The sequence below is a fragment of the Oncorhynchus clarkii genome, chromosome 9, assembly GCF_045791955.1.
Source record: "Oncorhynchus clarkii lewisi isolate Uvic-CL-2024 chromosome 9, UVic_Ocla_1.0, whole genome shotgun sequence".
NCBI classification, from domain to species: domain Eukaryota; kingdom Metazoa; phylum Chordata; class Actinopteri; order Salmoniformes; family Salmonidae; genus Oncorhynchus; species Oncorhynchus clarkii.
Genome location: NC_092155.1, coordinates 26298815 through 26321544, shown reverse-complemented (window position 1 = coordinate 26321544; position 22730 = coordinate 26298815). Strand labels below are relative to the sequence as shown.

Here is a 22730-nt window from a genome sequence, read left to right as displayed (position 1 = left end):
TGTGAGTAAAGATGTTGGTGAAAAATGTGCAATAAAGCTGTCAAATAACAAGCATCATTTGATACCAGGCCATATGAGACAACATAACAGGGACATTTAGAAGCATTATCTCATATCTAATGCCCAATCTGGCATTTTATCTTGGCAGATGCATCACCAGCTGTTTTGCAGGTGCTAGACTAGAGGCTGCCTGGATACACAATTCAACGTTTGTGTCACCACACCTCGATCGAATAACCCAATAACTAGTTGCCATGCAGTAAGTAGAAGTACAGCGATATTATTAAACGCCTCTGTATGATTGATTGTTGATTAGTTAAAAGGGATCAAAGGATTGGCACGAGCGACTGAAGGGCGGGAAAAATTCATCGAGCAACAAGTATCAAGCCTATTTATTTTATAGAGCATATGTACTGTCAACATATATGTCCAATAAATGAATGCACTTTAAGGTAAGAAATGAAAGGTTAATATATGTGGAAATGGTTGAGTAAAACTGTTTACAGTATAGGATTGGTAAGAGGTTTATTTGCAGCATGTTTTCAAGCACAATCCTCCCAACTCCAGCCTTCCGCCACTTCTGTCCGGAACATTTCCCTCTGTAATTTGATAGTCGACCGTAATACTTGTAATAAACTCACTTTTTAGGGAAGCTCTCGAAGTTTTCGTGTAATTAGGCGCAGTAGGCTTGAGGTGCCACATCACAAAATATGGAATTTATGCGGAGGAAAATGATGACTATTGTTTTTCTGAATGCACTTGTAACGGTTATCTGGTGTGCCTCTCCGCGCTGCAACCCTGAAGACGAATTTCTCGGTAAAGTACTCCGCTTGCTATGATAACACACATGGTGTTATTTGTTCCTAGGAGTGATGTGACAGTGTTTAGGCTATTCCTGAAATATGTTTATCTAAAAGGTAATGGTTCAGAGGAATTTAATCTAAAACATAGACAAACTATTGTGGCCTATTTTAATTCACAAGCTGCCAACAGTAACAAAAGTAAAAGTGTCTTAAATGAGTGCGAAATGAAATGCTTAATTTCTTTAGAGAATTATAGAATTGTAGAGTTATATAGAAATATTGAGGTAGATATTCATCACTAGTGAGAGGTCATCTGATCCTAAGAATGAGAGTTCTTAGAAAATTAATACGATTTTACTGACAGACCAACCTGGTCTCAGAGCATTTCGTTGTTTTTTTTTAACGTAAATCCGATACTTTCTCTTTAGTATGATATGTTCAGTTTCGTATGGTATGTATTAATTTGTGATTGTCCATCAGCCATTTAGTATGACATGTTAGAAAGTACAATTCGTATTATATGTTACAAATTTGCAAATGTACAATATGTTAAGAATTTGCTAAACGTATTCTATGTTACGAATTCTAGCTAGGTGGCTAGGTGACTAACGTTAGCTAGCTGGCTAACATTTAAAGGGTTAAGGTTAGCATCAGGGGAAGGGTTAGCTAAAATAGTTAAGGTTAGGGTTAGGAAAAGGGTTAAGGTTGGGGTTAGGGTTACGGGAAAGGTTAGCTAACATGCTAACTAGTTACAAAGAGCTAAATAGTAGTAAGTAGTTGAAAAGTTGCTAATTAGATAAAAAGTTGTGCGTGATGAGATATGAACTTGTAACCTTCGTTTTTGCCTAAAGTAACCATCTGTCTTTTGTAACCATACCAATCGTAACATATCATACTAATTTAAGTGTCTTAAATTTATGTTTACTATATTACGTCTAATCTATGAGACCAGGCTGGACAGGCAGATATTTGTAAGGAGAGATGGTAAAGCCAGATAGAGGGTTCATAAAAACATACTAATGTCACCAATAACGGTGGTGATAAATGTTATTCTGCCATCTAGTGTTGAAGGTATGAAATAAACTAACAATGGTTTGTCTTTCAGGTCGTTTTTGCAAAAAAACAGAACCTGAAAAACGTATGTATTTCTTTCATCAAGAAACCCTTCAAACTTATGTAAATGTAATGTGTGTACAGGCTTGACTGACAACATCTAGTAAGGTTATTATGGCTTTAGGCGGGCAGTGGGATATTCAATGGGATATTATGGCCTTAAGGCATCTCCGAGCTATCAAGTGTATTTTTGGATGATAAATAGTTGTATGAAATATTCACATTTTAATCTCCAGACATAATAGAAATATTTGGACTTCATCCTTTTTGGTACTGCATAGAGGTAGCTATATATGAGATAATAAAAACGTTTTAGACAAAGGGATGGATTCTTGCATGCATATACATATGACAATTTAATATCAGGTTATGTATATTTTCCATGCCAAGGAAATGAGTGATGGTTGCTTACTGAACATCTTAGCTATATTTCTTAAATAAATTAACTGAGAACAAATGTAAAGCTACAAGAGGAAAACACCTGGCCAATACCCCTAAACATACTGATTTACAATGGAGAGAACATATGGAACCATAGAAACCATCTTGCAAGCGAGTTGACACTACGCCCCCACCTGAAAATAATTAATAACAAATCAAATGTTATAAGATTATTTTGCCACCCACATTACAAAATCATCCAAAGATCCCATCGAAGGTAATTGCAAAGATTACATAATAGTATGAAACAATACAATGGTATTATGAAGTTTTGCATAATTTTGTTATATTACAGCCTTTTGATGTACTATGTGTATTTTATACATGAATGATTCAACATGGTAAGCTATGAGTCTACATTCAGATCAGTCACCATATAGCACTTAATCTCTTCCATCTTTCTGAACCTGCTTCTTGGTTGCCTCTCTCCTCTACCCAGCCAAGTGTGTGGACATCATGATGAACTACTGCGACGACATGTCCTACACCCACACCATGTTCCCCAACATCTTGGGCCACAGGACCCGTGAGGAAGCCGAGTTGGGCCCCGAGTACCTCCTCCTCAGTGTGGTCCACAACCTGCTCAATGGAGAGTGCACCCCGGACATCCGCATGCTGGGCTGCTCAGTGCTGGTGCCACGCTGTGAGAAGGAGAAAGTGTGTAGCTAACAAAGGATAATGTAATAACACTGGATAATGTAATAACGTTCAATAATGTCATAACTTTCATTAAAGTCAGAACGTTTTATTTTATAATGTAAGGTGCTCAAGCCGTGCAGGAGTACCTGCGAGGCGGTGCGTAAGAGCTGTCGCCACGCATTCGAGGGCATCGAGATGGCCTGGCCCTACTTCTTGGACTGTGACCGCTTCTTTGTCAGCGACCAGGAGGGTTGTTACGACCCACTGGAGGGCCTACGAGGTACTGGTGTCATATCATACAAGTGACTATCAATCTAGGATAGAGACTACAATAGGACACTAACTACTGTACAGTAGGATGTTGACTCAAATAGTATTTTCAGACATAAAACAACCACATGAGCAAAATGTACGACTAGAGAGAACCATGTGTGTCAATATTATTACAAGATCATATAAATCTAAAGAAAAATAACACCCAAACCCCCTCTAATAACAGAAGCATCCTTGGAAGGCCAACGGAGAATGGCGTTGCTACGCAGATTTATGATAGTCGCCTGGTTGCCACATGAGCCCTTGTGGTAAAGTGACCAGATGTCCCCGATTTCCCCAATTTTAATGGCCTGTCCCCGGCTCGAGTTGTCTCCGAAAATGTCCCCGATTAGCCCATCAGAAAGAAAAAAGCAACTCTGAAGTTAGAGGGCTGATATTTCAATAATCAAACTTTGTATCCAATCAGATTTGTATGTAAAAATTATGTCTAACACAGTACCAAACTTGTTTGCTCTGCTTCGCCGCTGACCTTTTATGAGAATGTTTGATTACTTCACAGGATTAAGAAAATTGTGGAAGGGTAATCAATTCCTGTGTTATAATTAATACAAGTAGCCTATTAGAAAGGAACATAGCGAAAATGTATAGTTAAATATTGTTCCATGCCATTGTTTATTTTATTTCCGTGCAGCTGCCCCCACGTAGGCTTTTGTGACCTAGAAAGGATCTATATTTGTAGCAACTATACAAAGCCCTCAAAAAGAACCCATAAGCAAGATGTTAGAGATTTGACAACTGCCAAAACATCATGTGAGCCATATGGGAACACATACAAATTATGTCACTTTATGTCCACAGGTCACGCTGTTATCACATCTGCCATTAATATCTTGACTCAAGCAAGATATACTGTGTGCTTTTTAACAAGTCTATGAATTCACGCGGAGAAGTGATCAGTCTAACTTGAGTTCCGTGCAGTTTGTTTGTCTCTGTGGCTGCAACCAATGCACACTCCAGCTGTGAAATTGCTCTCAATGAGTGTTAATGAGTCCTCTATTCCTTTGTACTCTCTCTATTTAACTCCACAGCTACTCTTTCCCACCATAGCCTATACCGACAAAATAACAGTTGAATGTTCATATAGCCACTTCCCAGAAACATATCATAGATATGAATTTACATATTATACATACAATATGATATGGTTATAGATATGCACACAGATGGTGGTATAAAGTTTTGCATAACAGTTTTTAGTGGAGTATGAAATCTGTTTCCAAACCGATCTTAGATACTAACTGAAACACAAGCTGATGTCTGGCAACCATACTAAGGTTTATAATTATTTCCATGCAGATATTTATGTTGAACTGATATCTTTGGTCTTATGTCTCAACTTTGATTGGTTGCTTACCTTTCAGGTCTGGCACATTTGCCTAAATGAGCACATTTATATAGAAGTGCAGACCGGGGCTAGAATGTAGACTTTCCACTTTCTCTAATTCGTCAGTCTCCTGACATTTTACAGGGCTTTACTCGGCATGAGATGAAAGACTAAGGCCGTATTTGGTAAAATGGTATTCTGATATGGATCCAATTTATTTAAGTGAGGCGGTTTATTGAAGCATGGTTGTGCTTTCAAATGTAAACTTTTCTATGACATTGAATCAAAGTCACGCTTGCTAGTTAATACAAAAGTGTCTTAACTGGCTTGGAACACTATTGATCTTTATATCTTTGGCTACACTTTATAACAACTTTTACGAATAAGCCATTATTATAAAAATGTCACCATCTCTTCTTTCTCATAGTGACACAGGAAGAAGACCAGGCCAGTATAGATAATACCCCTGAGGAGCCTCATACTGTCATCCAGTTTAGCTATCAGTCTAACACCCAGATGAACAGCATCCTGAAGAAGACTGCAGCGCAATGCCCTGAAATCGCCACAACTTACAGCATCGGCCGCAGTGTGGAGGGCAAAGACCTGCTAGTGATTGAGTTCTCAAACAATCCTGGAGTACATGAATTACGTGAGTACAAATGGTCCTCAAATATACAGTACAGTGAGAGAGAGTCCTCGGTTCAGAGTTCAACCGGAGATAGTGTGTCTTTTTTGATTGTTGCACTAGACTGTAAGCTGCTGTCTTGGTCAGGTATCCCTTGAAAAACAGATCATTCATCTCAAGCGACTTTCTTGCTGAATAAATGTTAAGTAAGTCCCTATCCTGTTGCCTCATATCAACAGTTGAACCGGAGATGAAGTACATAGGCAACATGCACGGGAACGAGGTGCTGGGTCGCCAGCTGTTGATCTATCTGACCCAGTACCTGTGTTCAGAGTACCTGCTGGGGAACCAGCGCATCCAGAGCCTGATCAACACCACGCGTATCCACATCCTGCCCTCCATGAACCCTGACGGCTATGAGTTGGCTGCTGCTGAGGTCCAGGGCACCAACGACCCCGAGAATGAGGAGGTAGGTTGAATCAATGTTGTTGCTATGTTATTTGAACGTAATTCCAACATGATGGTGAATCAACATGGAAGACTTATTGGCTTTGAAAGTATACACACACTCTACCAGGTTTTTACCAGAATTCAACGGCAGGTCGGAACGTTAAGTTTATTCAGCACCACAGGAGGTTGGTGGCACCTTAATTGGGGAGGCCAGATTTGTGGTCATGGTTGGAACAGAATCAGTGGAATGGTATCATCAGACACATGGTTTCCATTATTATGAGCTGCCTCCCCTCAGCAGCCTCCTGTGTTCAACACTGAATTCACATTAGTCAACAACATCAATCAAATATCAATCATATAATATTCATTGCTCGATACTTACAGTATACTACCCACTGTATGAAACTCTACAGGCTCAGAACTACTACAGCTGGACGCTGGGTCGAGGTAATGCCCAAAACATTGACCTGAACAGGAACTTCCCTGACCTGACCGCTGTCGCCTACGGCCGCCGCAGACACCGGCATTTCCGTAGCGACCACATCCCAATCCCAGACGCTTATTGGTTTGATAAGGTACAGTATGAATTCCTATCGATTTATATGCATGTTTGCATTGATTGTGTGGTGTTTATGCTACTGGATATGAATACATGACAATTGACAATGCCTTACTTTTACTTACTTACTTAATTTTGGCATTAGGACAGACAAAGTTTATTTACTGTTTAACTGATTTTTGTTCCCGAAAGTGAGGCAAAAAAACAAAACAGAAAAACAAATGAATCCAAATTGATACCAAGTAAGAGGGTTTTTCATAAATAGTGTAGAAGGAAAAAATGAGTACTTTACCACATTGTCCTACGCACCTGTGCAAGCTCTAGGCCTAATGTGGGTTATATTATTTCAAGTGAAAATCTATGCTAGGAAATCCTTCTTGTGTTATTTTGAAAAATAATGCAGATGATGTTACAATGTTAATTGTTATAATCATGGGAAATTAAGCAATGGGCAGTATATCTTGTAACAGTTTCTTTATTCTGAACATATCACTGATAAACATCAATAGCAGTATTATTAACATATGATGTATAATAGGATACAATAGAAACTGTGTGAAAAAATTATTGACTTAATGTATAATCAGTTCATTCCTTAAATGTATAGCCTAACTCGACTTCAACAAAATATTAATACAATACAAATATTAAAAGGGCTATCATAGACAAGACATTATAGGAGAAATAGACTACTGAATGTAAAGAGGGCCAATCATTCAAGTTAGGTCTGTCAAATGAATGCAGCACTGGAAAAAGTAGAATCCAATCCCTGTCATCACCAGGATAAAAACTTAATTTAATGTTCAGTGGCTTGCGAAAGTTTTCACCCCCCTTGGCATTTTTCCTATTTTGTTGCCTTATAACCTGGAATAAAATAGATTTTGGGGGGGTATGTATCATTTGATTTACACAACATGCCTACTACTTTGAAGATGCAAAATATTTTTTATTGTGAAACAAACAAGAAAAGGACAAAAAAGCAGAAAACTTGAGCGTGCATAACTATTCACCCCACCCCCCCCCCCCCCCCCCAAAGTCAATACTTTGTAGAGCCACCCTTTGCAGCAATTACAGCTGCAAGTCTCTTGGGGTATGTCTCTATAAGCTTGGCACATCTAGCCATTGGGATTTTTGCCCATTCTTCAATGCAAAACGGCTTCAGCTCCTTCAAGTTGGATGGGTTCCGCATGTGTATAGCAATTTTTAAGTCATACCACAGCTTCTCAATTGTATTGAGGTCTGGGCTTTGACTAGGCCATTCCAAGACATTTACATGTTTCGCCTTAAACCACTCAAGTGTTGCTTTAGCAGTATGCTTAGGGTCATTGTCCTGCTGGAAGGTGAACCCCCGTCCCAGTCTCAAATCTCTGGAAGACTGAAACAGGTTTCCCTCAAGAATTTCCCTGTATTTAGCGCCATTCATCATTCCTTACATTCTGACCAGTTTCCCAGTCCCTGCCAATGAAAAACATCCCCACAGCATGATGCTGCCACCACCATGCTTCACTGTGAGGATGTTGTTCTCGGGGTGATGAGAGGTGTTGGGTTTGCGCCAGACATAGCGTTTTCCTTGATGGCCAAAAAGCTAAATTTTAGTCTCATCTGACCAGAGTACCTTCTTCTATATGTTTGGGGAGTCTCCCACATGCCTTTTGGCGAACACAAAACATGTTTGCTTATTTTTCTCTGGCCACACTTCTGTAAAGCCCAGCTCTGTGGAGTGTTGTGGTCCTATGGACAGATACTCCAATCTCCGCTGTGGAGCTTTGCAGCTTCTTCAGGGTTATCTTTGGTCTCTTTGTTGCCTCACTGATTAATGACCTCCATGCCTGGTCCATGAGTTTTGGTGGGCGGCCCTCTCTTGGCAGGTTTGTTGTGGTGCCATATTCTTTCATTCTTTAAATAATGGATTTAATGGTGCACCGTGGGATGTTCACAGTTTCAGATTTTTTTATGACCCAACCCTGATCTGTACTTCCCTACAACTTTGTCCCTGACCTGTTTGGAGGGCTCCTTGGTCTTCATAATGCCGCTTGCTTGGTGGTGTTGCAGACTCTGGGGCCTTTCAGAACAGGTGTATATATACTAAGATCATGTGATAGATCATGTGACACTTAGATTGCGCACAGGTGGACTTTATATAACGAATTATGTGACTTCTGAAGGTAATTGGTTGAACCAGATCTTATTTAGGGGCTTCATAGCAAAGGGGGTGAATACATATGCATGCACAACTTTTCCATTTTTTCTTTTTTTGAATTTTTTGAAACAAGTTATTTAATTTCACTTCACCGTTTTGGACTATATTGTGTATGTCCATTACATGAAATCTAAATAAATATAATTTAAATTACAGGTTGTAATGCAACACAATAGGAAAAACGCCAAGGGGGTGAATACTTTTGCAAGGCACTGTATATAGGGTAATAGAGTAGAATATTTGAATTTTTTCTAATTCAAGATTGATCGACAATAAATAATTGTAATAAAAGGAAATGTTAGTGTTTAATGAGTTCATTACCTGAATATATCATACACTGTAGCCTATAGGCTTTAACAACATATGTGTAAAGGAGTGCATAACTGGCTGCAGGGAAGTCAGGCGCAGGAGAGCAGAAATGGGTAGCAAACGGGTGCCCTTTATTGAGGCGAACAGAACACGGTACTAAGAAAACTAAACACACACGGGTTGCAATAACCCGCCGCAAACCAGCCTGGAGTACACATACATTTACATATAACAATTACACATACAGACATGGGGGGAAACAGAGGGTTATATGCAAAACGAGTAATGAGGGAATGCAAACCAGGTGTGCGGGAAAACAAGACAAAACAAACGGAAAATTAAAGGTGGATCGGCGATGGCTAGAAGACCGGTGACATCGACGGGCGAATGCCGCCCGAAAAAGGAGAGGGCGGAAGTCGTGACAATATGAATAGGCCTATCATAGACAAGGCCTTTAATTTGAAGAAAGAGGGACAATCATTCAAGTTAGGTCTGTCAAATGAATGTAGCTTTGAAAAAAGTAAATTTCAATCCGGCCATAGAGTATAGCCTATCTATCGTATAATCTACAGAATATTTGTTTTATTTAAAATGCGCAATTAGAAGCATCATTCCATTACAGAGTAAGCTTTATTAAATTCGAGGTCAGAAGGCCTATACAGTCAATCACTCACAGCATCCTCCTTCAATTGCCTCATCCGGCTGCCAGGAAAAGCACACACCTTGGAGATAGTCGACCACATCATTGTGGAGGTCCTTATCTGCGCGAAGTGTGTGTGTGCCACTGGCGATGCATTTTGCAGGATATGCTGTTCTCGGTGCACATGATAACTTCAAACACATTCTGTCTACAGGCAGTAGGCTTCTGGTCAAATGTAAGTTATGATTCGCAAATCACCATACAGCCGACACACTTCAATGTCATCACTCATTTTGACTTCAATTTGGTTTTGCAAAATACTCTCAGCTTGCACTGGGGAATGCTGAGGAATGCCCTGATCTCTGGCCAGTTGTTCGGTTCGATGATGACATAGTTTTTTTGGGTTATTAATTGCTTATAAAAGGTCAGAAAATGATGCATTAACAATTAATTTAACCGATTGTTTGTTAATAACGAGACACCCCACCACGTTTAACCTGGACACATAAATGGTGAGAATTTGTGGCGGCCTCGATTATGCTGGCATGCAAGAGAAATTAAACGTCTTCACAAACATGTACCGAGCATGTGTGTCACTGTTCAATTAGAGGCCTGAACATAACAATCGCATGATCTGAGGGGCTTTGGTCTTTTATTCTCACGTATCAGTTTGGGAAATCCTCAAGGTAGAGCGGACAGTGCATTACAGAAAAAGAACAAAGTACCGCATAAATTGAGAAGGGTGCAATTGTGGCCTGCAATTTGGGGCATTCCTGCATCTGCAGGAACCCCGCTTTATACTTCAATTTGTCCATTTTTAAACTAGGACAGGCGGGAGGCATTCATGCAGGAACCAATGAGATGCTCGATGGGGGGTGATCATGAAGGAACCAATGGGATGCTTGAGGGGTGGCATTCCTGCAGAATCAGGAATGTCCACATGCAGGAACTCCCTGAATAGCGGGCTGCAGTTGCACACTATTGCATTTTTAAAAGAAAAGTCAAGCAGGGCATCCGTTAAATAGTAAATCAAGTTTGTGTGTCCTTATTGATGTATCGTCAATATTTGATATCAAGATATGTAATTGAGCTTTGAGCTTCACCAATCATTTCCTGTTGTCATGCCATCATTCATTTTTGTTGTGATATGACCAGCTGAAGATGGTGACATATGATTTATAAGCCGGTCTGTATGTGTTTGAAATAAATCAGGTAGCTCCAGAGACATACGCAGTCATGAAGTGGATCAGGTCCATTCCCTTTGTGCTCTCAGCTAACTTCCACGGAGGAGAGCTGGTGGTGTCCTATCCCTACGACCTCTCCAAACACCCACTAGAGGAGAAGATGTTCTCCCCCACGCCAGACGAACAGGTATGTAGGACTGACAGCAAAATGTATCCTTCACTCCAACATGAACAATACTCTCCAGAATGGACTGCACTCTATGACCTGAAGTGTGTCTATTGCAGAGAGCTGTCCAATTGATTGTTCATGCTCTGCATTTATGATGATTCATTACCACATTCTTGAGAAAAAAAGGTTAACTTTGGAGATTTCCTTTGCGGTCACATGTAAAGGAAATGTATCTTAGCTGCAAACAAATCAAACTAACATTTCAAATCAATTTTTTTAATTGATTTGTTATTTTACCAGGTAAGTTGACTGAGAACACATTCTCATTTGCAGCAACAACCTGGGGAATAGTTACAGGGGAGAGGAGAGGGATGAATGAACCAATTGTAAACTGGGGATTATTAGGTGACTGTGATGGTTTGATGGCCAGATTGGGAATTTAGCCAGGACACTGGGGTTAACACCCCTACTCTTACAATAAGTGCCATGGGATCTTTAATGACCGCAGAGATTCAGGACACCCATTTAATGTCCCATCCGAAAGATGGCACCCTACATAGAGCAGTGTCCCCAATCACTGCCCTGGGGCTTTGGGATATTTTTTAGACCAGAGGAAAGAGTGCCTCCTACTGGCCCTCCAACACCACTTCCAGCAGCATCTGGTCTCCCATCCAGAGACTGACCAGGACCAACCCTGCTGAGCTTCTGAAGCAAGCCAGCAGTGGTATGGAGGGTGGTATGTTGCTGGCAAGGGTGGTATGCTGCTTTAACAGTAAACAGAACTTGCCGTTATCTTTTTTTATGAATGAGAAAGACATATGTTTTATTTTTTTGCTGCAGGTATTCAAGCAGATAGCGAGAACATATGCAGATGCCCATGCCACCATGTCAGGAAATAACTCTGAAAGGTGTGGGAACTTTGGCAGCATCGGCCAGGACGGCATCATTAATGGAGCAAAGTGGTACAGTTTCGCAGGTGGTGAGTTTAAAGTAACTGTCCAGTGTTTCCAGATTTCTAATAAATATGACCTATAAATATAGCTGCGAGCAGCAATGAACAGGGTTCACAGGATGACAGAAAGGAGACAATATCAGTTGGATAACAAAGCAAGCACTCCATCATGTAGGAACTATCTCCCTTTATGTGCCATCAGTGAAAGCATTACCATGTTTATCTCTCAAAACCACAAGGAAGTTTAGTCTAGTGCTGTAGCTTGAAATACAGCAGGTATTCATTCTTAAAGTAATTACTTAATGTTTTGAGTTTATATACAATGCTTGGGTCAATTTCACTAATGCTAAGATTTGTTGAATATTTTCATCTTATTTTCATGATATTTCACGTTGTTCGTCTGCATAATTTATATCTAGCATTAATTTGCATAAGACAAAGTCTGCTTGATCAATAGTTATTGGTGCCACTGGTGCCAATGACCTCTATAGTGCCACCGGTTGCAGCCACCTAAGGTTGCAGTGACTATAGCCACACAGATTCTAAGGACATATACATAAGGTTTACATACCAAATTTCATGGCTCCATGTCCATCGGTTAAGTTCTTATAGCCCTGGTGTGATATGGTTTAGCGTGGCCGACTTTGAATGCAGCAACTAATCATTCTCAAATTCATCAGAGGCTAATTCATTGAGTATATCTGGAGTCAATCTGACTTATTAGGGATGTGCATCTCTCCTTACAAGCACGATTCGTTAGATACATCTAGATACATGTGCTCCGATACGATACAGGGACCATACTTTTCGTTTTAATCAATTTGGTGCGGTTCAGTTTGATTAGTGGAACGAATCGATGTGATTCGGTTTGATACGATTCATGTGTGTCTAGGGACCTGAGCTAAGCCTTAGGGCAGACTGAGCATCTACCACTATGAGATAAGGATGTCCACTTTTCATTTCTTTGTTGTGACTGTATCTGTGGGAATATTTGATCAGCGGCAATATTATGTCATATCTCCGGCCTAGACTTTGTGTTTTAGGAAAGGGGTCGAATGGCTACGGCTTTCATCATTTCATTTCATTCATATTTATGTTTTTGTCCCCCTACTTTTTATCTGAAATCCACATCACCCACTGATTAATTTGTCATATAGCAGATTCAAATGTTTTGAGCTGGTAACATGTCAATATTTATCTTGCAAAATTAACTATGACATACAGTACATGGCAAATTAATATAACACAGCTTTTGTTTTTACCCCGTCTCAAAAGGTAATGGTTTTGACCGTTTGGAGCTTTACTGAGGAGAGGTGTCCAACCAGTGCGGCTCTCAAAAAGTATTGCTGTTCTGAAATGACAACTACCCTGTCCATGTAAAAATTACCAAATGCACTGACTGGTTAAAGCAGAACTACCAAAAATATTTACATCTCATATGCAATTAAATCCATAAAAGTTTGATAGGCTGAAGGATAGGACGCATCAATTCAGTCACAACAGATTATCTGTATTTTCAGAACAATGTTTCGTAGCGTTTTAATCGATTTTCTTACCGTTTGGATCGGTTTGGGCTCCCGTGGACCGATGCACTCATATCTTAAACATTTGAACCGGGATTTAACATTTGAACCGAGGCCGATGCTTATCAGCGAATCGATACATCCCTATTACTTATGATTCATGAGAAGTTTTTTGTTTGTTTGTGTTTTTAGCATTAGGATAATATGCTAATGCTAAAAAGGATGTGCTAGCCATATTTGAATGCAGCAACAATTATTTTTCAAAACCATTAAAGACTGTAATGAGTCTAAATACAACATCTGGAGAGAATCTGATGTATGGTTCATGAGGAGAAGATGATTGCAGATGATTTTGAGCGTAAGCGTTTCATATGCAAAGAATGAGTTGTCAAAAATGTCCTTGTTTTTTGAGATATCAATACCAAATTCAGCTATCCATGATAGCGAGTTTCAAGTTGAATAGGTCAAATGGACATGTTTATATGGACACGTAAATGGACACGTAAAATCTGATTTTCTCAAGCTAAGTTAAGACGTAAATAAAGGGTAATGTTTTTTACAATTTTTTAAAAATGCACCATGGGCCTACATTCTAAATGTAGTGCCATTTGGACATGGTTCATGAGAAGATTTTTGAAAGTTTTCTTTAGCATATTTTAGCATATTAGCATATGTACTCATATGCATCTACTGGTATTGTGTGGACATCTTTGAATGCATCAACGTTATTTTATCAAACTCTTTAGGGACTATTGTAATGAGTCCAAAGACTAAATTTGGAGTGAATCTGACTTTTAGATGATTTTTTAAATGTTTAATACTGAACAAAAATATAAACGCAACATGTAAAGTGTTGGTCCCATGTTTCATGAGCTGAAATAAAAGATCCCTGAAATGTTCCATAAGCACAAAATGTTTCAGCATGATAATGCACTGCCCCATGTTGCAAGGATCTGTACAGAATTCCTGAAATCTGTGGGACAACATTCCACAGGCCACAATCAACAGCCTGATCAATTCTATATGAAGGACATGTGTCGCACTGCATGAGAAAAACAGTGGTCACACAAGATATTGACTGATATTCTGATCCACACCCCTACCTTTTTTTTAAAGTATCCGTGACCAGATGCATATATGTATTCCCAGTCATGTGAAATCCATAGATAAGGGCCTCATGTATTTATTTAAATTGAATGATTTTCTTATATGAACTGTAACACAGTAAAATCTTTGAAATTGTTGCATGTTGCATTTATATTTTTATTCAGTGTATTTTAAGCATTAGCATTACATAGTCAAACAAGTTCATTATTAATAGTTTCCTTACTCTTTAAGATATCAATGCCAAACTAACATGGCTCATCATGGTAATGTCTTTGATGACCCTAAAAAGTTTCAAGTTGATAAGCCATTGTGAAGTGGATTTAAAAAGGATTTAAATGGATGCATAAAATCAGATTTCCTGATTTATCACTAACTCAGACATTTCTTAACCAACGCCTTAGCTTTTCTCAAACTAAATTAAGAGATGTACCATGGGCCTACTACATAACACATGTGGTGTTATTTGGTCTTATGGTTCATGAGAAGTTTTCCCAATGTTTTCCAAAATCTATACTGATGGACCTTATGGTTCCTTGATACAAATGTGTTAACCCCCCCCCCCCCCCCCCAAAAAAAAAAAGATGTTAATCATCAGGAAAGACACCTACATACAATGTTTCAAGTCTATAGGTCAAATGGGGCGACATATATGAGGGTTTAAGTGAGACTGTTAATAACAGCGCCGCCTATAGGCCAATCAGTGCCATTATTTTTGACCAAGTTACATATGGCCTGAAGTATCTGTGTCAAATTAGAAAAAAGTTACCAATCTATGCTTGAGTTATTTGACCATATCAAGGGGAAAAAAATGTATAATAACAATTGGTTTCCCAACTTCGCTAATTGGAATAGTTTTCCTTCCAAAAATGCTAATCTCAGGAGCCTTACATCATCCTCTATGAGAAAATATTAAAAAAATAAATAAATACATTCTCCACTTTAAGCTTTGGCCACGAATAGCATATAATAGAGATGATAGATAAAGATAGATAAGATGAGTCAACAACATTATTTGGGTATGAGTTAACAGAATATTAACTTTTATAAGTTAGATTTTCAGTGGACATTTACTTTAAAAAACAACATCAAATCAGTCGATAAGTCTAGGACTGCTGAAGTGAATGTATAACATTAGATTAAAATAGCTGATGAAGGCTCAATGAAAACCTGCACTTACTAAGCAAGTTGTATTTTGAAGTATGAAAGCCACCTGGTGGTGCTTCTAGTTATTGTCTTTCTATGATGATGAGTTTGTCATTTCTTTCACTAGTACATATTTCCTCTTGTAATGTGGCCAGGTATGCAGGACTTCAACTACCTCCACACTAACTGTTTGGAAGTGACGGTGGAGCTGGGCTGTGATAAATTCCCAGCTGAGGAGGAGTTATACACAGGCTGGCAGGACAACAAAGAGGCTCTGCTCACATTCATGGAGTCGGTGAGAGACCTCAAACCCAGCAATTCATTCCAAAACATCCACCAATCAACCCTTCTGTTTTCAATCACTCCTTTTAACAGATCTGAGAGGACTTCTCCACTAACACTGCTTCTCAATGTTTCCCAGGTCCACCGTGGAATAAAGGGAATAGTAAAGGATGCCGATGGGAATGGAATCAAAGGTGCAAGGATATCTGTCCGAGGAATAAGGCATGACATCACAACAGGTAATATCTATAGTCTGCCTTACAGATTGCGATTGGTCATTTTTATTGTATGCTTTGGGAATCTAAGTGATAGTTATTAGATGAATACATACATTTGAAGTCAGAAGTTTACATACACTTAGGTTGGAGTCATTAAAACTTGTTTTTAAACAACTCCACAAATTTCTTGATAACAAACTATAGTTTTGGCAAGTCGACATCTACTTTGTGCATGATACAAGTAATTTTTCCAACAATTGTTTACAGACAGATGATTTAATTCATAATTCACTGTATCACAATTCCAGTGGGTCACAAGTTTACATACACTAAGTTGACTGTGCCTTTAAACAGCTTGGAAAATTCCAGAAAATGATGTCATGGCTTTAGAAGCTTCTGATAGGCTAATTGACATAATTTGAGTCAATTGGAGGTGTACCTGTGGATGTATTTCAAGGCCTACCTTCAAACGCAGTGCCTCTGCTTGACATCATGGGAAAATCCAAAGAAATCAGCCAAGACCTCAGAAAAAAGTTGTAGACCTCCACAAGTCTTGTTCATCCTTGGGAGCAATTTCCAAACGCCTGAAGGTACCACGTTCATCTGTACAAATAATAGTGCGCAAGTATAACACCATGGGACCACGTAGCCGTCATACCGCTCAGGAAGGAGATGTGTTCTGTCTTCTAGAGATGAACGTACTTTGGTGCAAAAAGTACAAAGCAATCCCAAAACAACAGCAAAGGACCTTGTGAAGATGCTGAAGGAAACCGGTACAAAAGTATCTATACCTACAGTAAAACGAGTCCTATATCGACATATCCTGAAAGGCCGCTCAGCAAGGAAGAAGTCACTGCTCCAAAACCGTCATAGAAAAGCCAGACTACGGTTTGCAACTGCACATGGGGACAAAGATTGTACTTTTTTGGAGAAATGAAACAAAAACAAAATAGAACTGTTCGGCCATAATGGCTATTCTTATGTTTGGAGGAAAAAAGGGGGAGGCTTGCAAGCCAAAGAACACCATCCCAACCGTGAAGCACGGGGGTGGCAGCATCATGTTGTGGGGGTGCCTTGTTGCAGGAGGGCCTGGTACACTTCACAAAATAGATGGCATCATCAGAAAGAAAAATGGTGTGGATATATTGAAGCAACATCTCAAGACATCAGTTAAAGCTTGGTCGCAAATGGGTCTTCCAAATGGACAATGACCTCAAGCATACTTCCAAAGTTGTGGCAAAATGGCTTAAGGACAACAAAGTCAATGTATTGGAGTGGCCATCACAAAGCCCTGACCTCAATCCTATAGAAAATTTGTGGGCAGAACTGAAAAAGCGTGTGCGAGCAAGGAGGTCTACAAACCTGACTCAGTTACACCAGCTCTGTCAGGAGGAATGGGCCGAAATTCACCCAACTTATTGTTGGAAGTTTGTGGAAGGCTGCCCGAAACGTTTGACCCAAGTGAAACAATTTATAGGCAATGCTACCAAATATTAATTGAGTGTATGTAAACTTCTGACCCACTGGGAATGTAATGAAAGAAATAAAAGCTTAAATAAATCATTCTCTCTACTATTATTCTGACATTTCACATACTTAAAATAAAGTGGTGATCCTAACTGACCTAAGACAGGGAATTTTTACTAGGATTAAATGTCAGGAATTGTGAAAAACTGAGTTGAAATGTATTTGGCTAAGGTATATGTAAACTTCCAACTTCAACTGTAGCTTTGAGGATTTTAGTAGTAGTTTGAAGTAGTTTAATTTTCTATAATGCTAAAGCTCTAAGAGATCCCATTTTAATTGTGTAAAATAACAGTCATGTCCTGTTTGAGATGTCAGGCTGTGTGTAACCCATTGAGTCAAAAGATCCTCTCTCCCTTCCACCCTTTCTTTCTAGCTGAAAACGGAGACTACTGGCGCATGCTAACTGCTGGCATCCACATCCTGACTGCCTCTGCACCAGGCTACACCAGGGCCATGAAGAAGATCCACCTCCCGGCACGCATGCAGAAAGCAGGCCGGGTGGACTTTGTTCTGCAGAAGGCAGTGGTGGAGCCTGACATAGAGGAGGACTATAACATCCCTTCCATGGGAACCTATGAGCGCTTTGACCCCTACAACCAGTTTGAGCGCTATGCCATTAGGGAGCAGAACCAGAACAGAGAGGAGAGGCAGGAGAAACCATGGTGGTGGAGCTACTTTAGCCGCGCCCATGGATCTGCTCCCACCTGGCTTCTCAGAATTGATTAGAGCTTCTCCAGTCCAATAAAATAGAATATTCTATGGCTAATTCTATGGCTCTCGTTCTTCCTATAGCTCCCTTTCTCAACTCTGGTCCCTGAGTACCATCAAGGTTTGCAGATGTCTGTTACAACTCAATACTAGCAAACATAATTCAATTAATCAACGGCTTAATAATTAGTTGAATCATGTGTGCCTGTATAGGGCTTGAATAAAAAAATTGCAACCCTGGGGTTTCTCGGGGACCAGATTTGAGAACACTGCATTACAGGATCAAAGACAGGCTACTATTTGAGTTGAATATGATTTACATAATCTTATCATAAAAGTAACACATTTTAACGTTACCATTATTATCCGTTGCTTCAAACTTGTCATAACTGAATTTAAAGAGGAAATAGCTAGTTGGCTGGCCATCAAGTTGTTCATGATAGCAATATGTAAATTTAACAAGGCATAGTTAATTTAAAGTGTTTTCTCCTAAAGGTAGCCCCCATTCTCAAGCTTTTGCCCTGTTATGCTGCTTCACTTTATGCCCATAATGCAACACCGGAAGGTTGAACGACTCAAACCATTTGTCTCTCCACCCTCACATATTTGTACGTGTTTATAATAAAACATGATTAAATAACAACAACTATTGCTACTACTGGCTTTTGTATGTTAAATAAAAGAGAGAAACATTGTTAACACATTCTCTTCAGTTACATTTGACCTCCCTTTAAATCTTCCAAAATGAGGTAAGTTCAATTCTTATAACACTGTAAGGTATCTAATTCTCAGACAGTCACAGTTCCACTTTACAATAAGTGTTCCTAAAATGTGTCTACATGGTAGTAAATGGGTCCCTAGTCTCTTTAAAAGATGTAATGAAACTCATTGGCCATAAGAGGGCAGCCTAATTTCACTTGTTGTTGCCCATGTTGCATATTCAACTGAACTGCCATCCCAGGAAAGACAACCATTCCAGCCAACCCCATACTGCATCCCCCCTCTCTACCACACGACCACGTATGGCATCTGTTAAAGTAGAACCAGAGGCAGTGATATGTCAGTCTGTGGTACCAGTCAACCGTGCTTTATGAACTAGAAAGTGTGTCATTTCACATAGCGCTCGGCATCAATTTACTCTTGTGGCTCTAGTTGTTATCTTCAGTATTTGTCTTACATTTTACCTAGATATGAATTGATCTGAAACTAAATGTTCAGTCATATCTTGCAATGTCTTGTTTGGCCACCAATGTCACAATTGATGTTAACTTGTGAATATCATTAAGGTAACCCCTTAACAGGTATGCCAAAACTGTGCCTGTTCCTTGAAAGAAGAGAACAATCTCCTTTGCTAATGGTAGGATGCTGTATAGGCTTGCAATAGCTTACATTATTTAATACCAATGGACACCACTCCACAGTATTCAGCTAGCAATGAGAATAAATGCTTTCTTCAATCTCCCCTACATACATTTGAGCTGATGTTCAGTTATGATTAGTAAACGGAGGTCTAATCTGATTTGTGTTTGTGTATATTTCCAGATGTCAGCATTCCTGACATACCAAACAGTTGACCACTGTCTGCTGTACTTGCTGTTGTCCCTTGACCCTATCTGACCAAACATCATCTCCTTGAATCACAAAGCCAGACCAAACCCTGGAAAACATATCCCTCATTGAGCCACTGCTGGTAAGAATTTATAAGCACTTCAATAATGCATAAATATACATTATTTTAAAGGGATTATTCACACAAATTATGAAATTACTTGTGTGTTTCATTACCTTGAAAGCATGGGCAAAGGGAGATTGCTACCCACACTTAGTCAAACATGGCTTCACTCAGACCCTTTTAGAATTCATGACCAAAAATGTATTCGAGTGGATGGATCCCAATTAGCATTTTGGTGTTTGCATGCACAAATCATACACATTGCATAGTAATTTTTTTTCTCTCAGTAATATTGTAATTTAGGTGGTCTATCCCTTTTAGATAACCCAATGGCATGGACTTCTCTCTCTTGCTCCACAATGATGTGCATTTATCATTCATGTAATTCAGTCTGTTATAAATAAATAACACATAACATTTACATTTTAGTTATTTAGCAGATGCTCTTATCCAGTGCATTCATCTTAAAGCTACATGTAACCTTTTGGGCGACCTGACCAAATTCATATAGAAATGTGAGTTATAGGTCTTTCATTCCCATTGAAAGCAAGTCTAGGTGCACTATGTCTATGCTTCCTGTTCTTAAATTTAGTTTATGAGAATGGACTTCCGGTTTTGTACACCAGCGTCAAAAGCTGAAAATACAATATTTTTGGTTATGGAAAAGATATTTCACAGCGGTTTAGATGGAACAATGATTCTCTACACAATGACTGCTTGTTATGTTACATAAACTGAAATTAGGATAAATATTATAATTTTAGCAACCAGGAAATGGTTTGGCAATTTCTGCATAGTGCATTTTTAAAATAGCTTGTGGGACAACAACATACAGGTAACTGACATAATGGAAACACTTGAGTAAATGAGGGATACAAAATATTTTGAAATCAGGTGCTTCCATACAGGTGTGGTTCCTGAGTTAATTAAGCAATTAACATCCCATCAAGCTTAGGGTCATGTATAAAAATGCTGGGCAGGCCATTATTTTGGCTATTATTTTGGCTACCATGGCTATGCCCCCACAGGATAACAATACCCCCATCCACAGGGCACAAGTGTTTACTGAATGGTTTGATGAGCATGAAAACGATGTAAACCATATGCCATGGCTGCCTCAGTCACCATATCTTAACCCAATTGAACACTTATGGGGAATTCTGGAGCAGCGCCTGAGACTGAGTTTTCCACCACCATCAACAAAACACCAAATGATGGACTCATGGATGAATGGTGTCTCATCAAAAGCAAATTGTATTTGTCACATGCTCGGAATACAACAGATGTAGACCCTAAAGTTAAATGCTTACATACAAGCCCTTCAACAATGCAGTTCCAATAGAGTTTGGGACACTTGTAGAATCTATGCTAAGTTACATTGGAGCTGTTCTGGCTTCTACACCTGCATTGCTTGCTGTTTGGGGTTTTAGGCTGGGTTTCTGTACAGCACTTTGATATATCAGCTGATGTAAGAAGGGCTATATACATACATTTGATTTCAATTTGATTTGATTCTGGCTCTGGGTGGCCAAGTGACCTATTAAGAGACTTTATGTTGGTGTTTCCTTTATTTTGGAAGTTACCTGAATCTCAGTAATAGTAAGTGAATGTTTTCTCAATCAGCAAAGTCAGTGCTAGTAGGAAAAAAAGTATAAAGTGCAAGTGTTAGTTCAGGAAATGCAAGTGAGTTATTTTATTTTGGGGCGGGGGGTAAGGGGGGTGGGTGGGGGGGTTCTATGGGATTATTTAGCAAACTCTTTGAAGAGGTAGGGTTTCAGAAATTTTTGGAAGATGAGCAGAAACTTTGTTGTCCTCAGGTAGGTTTGTAATGTTTGAGCATAGCCTGAAGGTACACATCTACATGAAAGTAGGGTACTGTAGATTAGAACAGAGTTTATTAGTCTGTGTTTAAGTCCGGGGTATAAGCAGGATAATCAACTCCACTTCTATGGGAAATACCACTTCCCAATTTATGCCTCGGGAGCCGTATCACCTCCTGCATCATGATATATTTCCATAAAACTGCACAAAGCATCATTGATGATCCCGCACAAAGCCTCATTGATGATCCCTTACATAACACAAGAAAATATAGCAGAACATTTTCATAGAAAATATGCACTGTGTGTGGACACAGTGGACACAAGCACTGCAGGCCTACCGACTCTTACTGTCGGCCTACACTGACATTAGGCTGCTCCTGTACGTCTGACTGGACTGATGCTCAAGACAAACTGAACAGCGTGCACTGTTCAAACTGAAATCTCATGGGCCTGAGGCCAGCCAAGGACTTCCTCTCTGACTATGAGAGAGGGAATAATGGGAAGAAGGTCACATGCTTCCTAGTGAGTCTGAGGACAATTCTATATGGGATTGACCTGTTTGCCTTGGTGGGACCTGCTCATGTGAGTTGGGGTGCTGGGTCACCAATTACTAAGGAAGGCTGAGAAAGTTTCATGGAGCTGCTCTTCTCTGCTATGTTATGTTAGCATCGGGCTGCTTAGGTAGGTAGAGTCTACTGCAAAGCAATGCTTCGGTTCAGTTCAATGAATCTGCTGCTTTTATTCCCAAAGCAGCTGTAAAAGTATCTTCCTCAAGCCATATCTACTTCAGGACTGATTATGAACACAGCTGTCTACTCAAAATAGTTGCAGCTTTCAGGTGAACTATGAAGTATGTGACTATCGGTGTTTATATTCAATGCTATGATCATGTTGATAAACAGTACTATAGGCCTACTAGGGATGTAACAATGAGTTTCAAACTTTGTTTTGTTCAATGTCTTTTTTCTCTTGCTTTACTTTTA

The 22730-nt window shown here is 39.4% G+C and overlaps 1 protein-coding gene across 2 annotated transcripts; it reads left to right on the top strand.

Annotated features, from left to right (window-relative positions):
- Positions 1-639: 639 nt before the first annotated feature.
- On the top strand, positions 640-18942 carry LOC139417190 (carboxypeptidase Z-like). Of its 2 annotated transcripts, XM_071166436.1 has the most exons (12): positions 640-816; positions 1909-1941; positions 2797-3014; positions 3120-3276; positions 5081-5302; positions 5518-5747; positions 6145-6306; positions 10652-10810; positions 11633-11771; positions 15673-15812; positions 15939-16038; positions 17918-18942. In XM_071166436.1, exons 1-12 carry the CDS (start codon positions 711-713, stop codon positions 18268-18270), a joined length of 2019 nt encoding a protein of 672 aa, XP_071022537.1. In that variant the 5' UTR covers positions 640-710; the 3' UTR covers positions 18271-18942. The 2 variants fall into 2 exon arrangements, with proteins under 2 accessions (XP_071022537.1, XP_071022536.1); XM_071166435.1 differs by having other exon boundaries at positions 15673-16038; positions 17918-18474.
- Positions 18943-22730: the final 3788 nt, after the last annotated feature.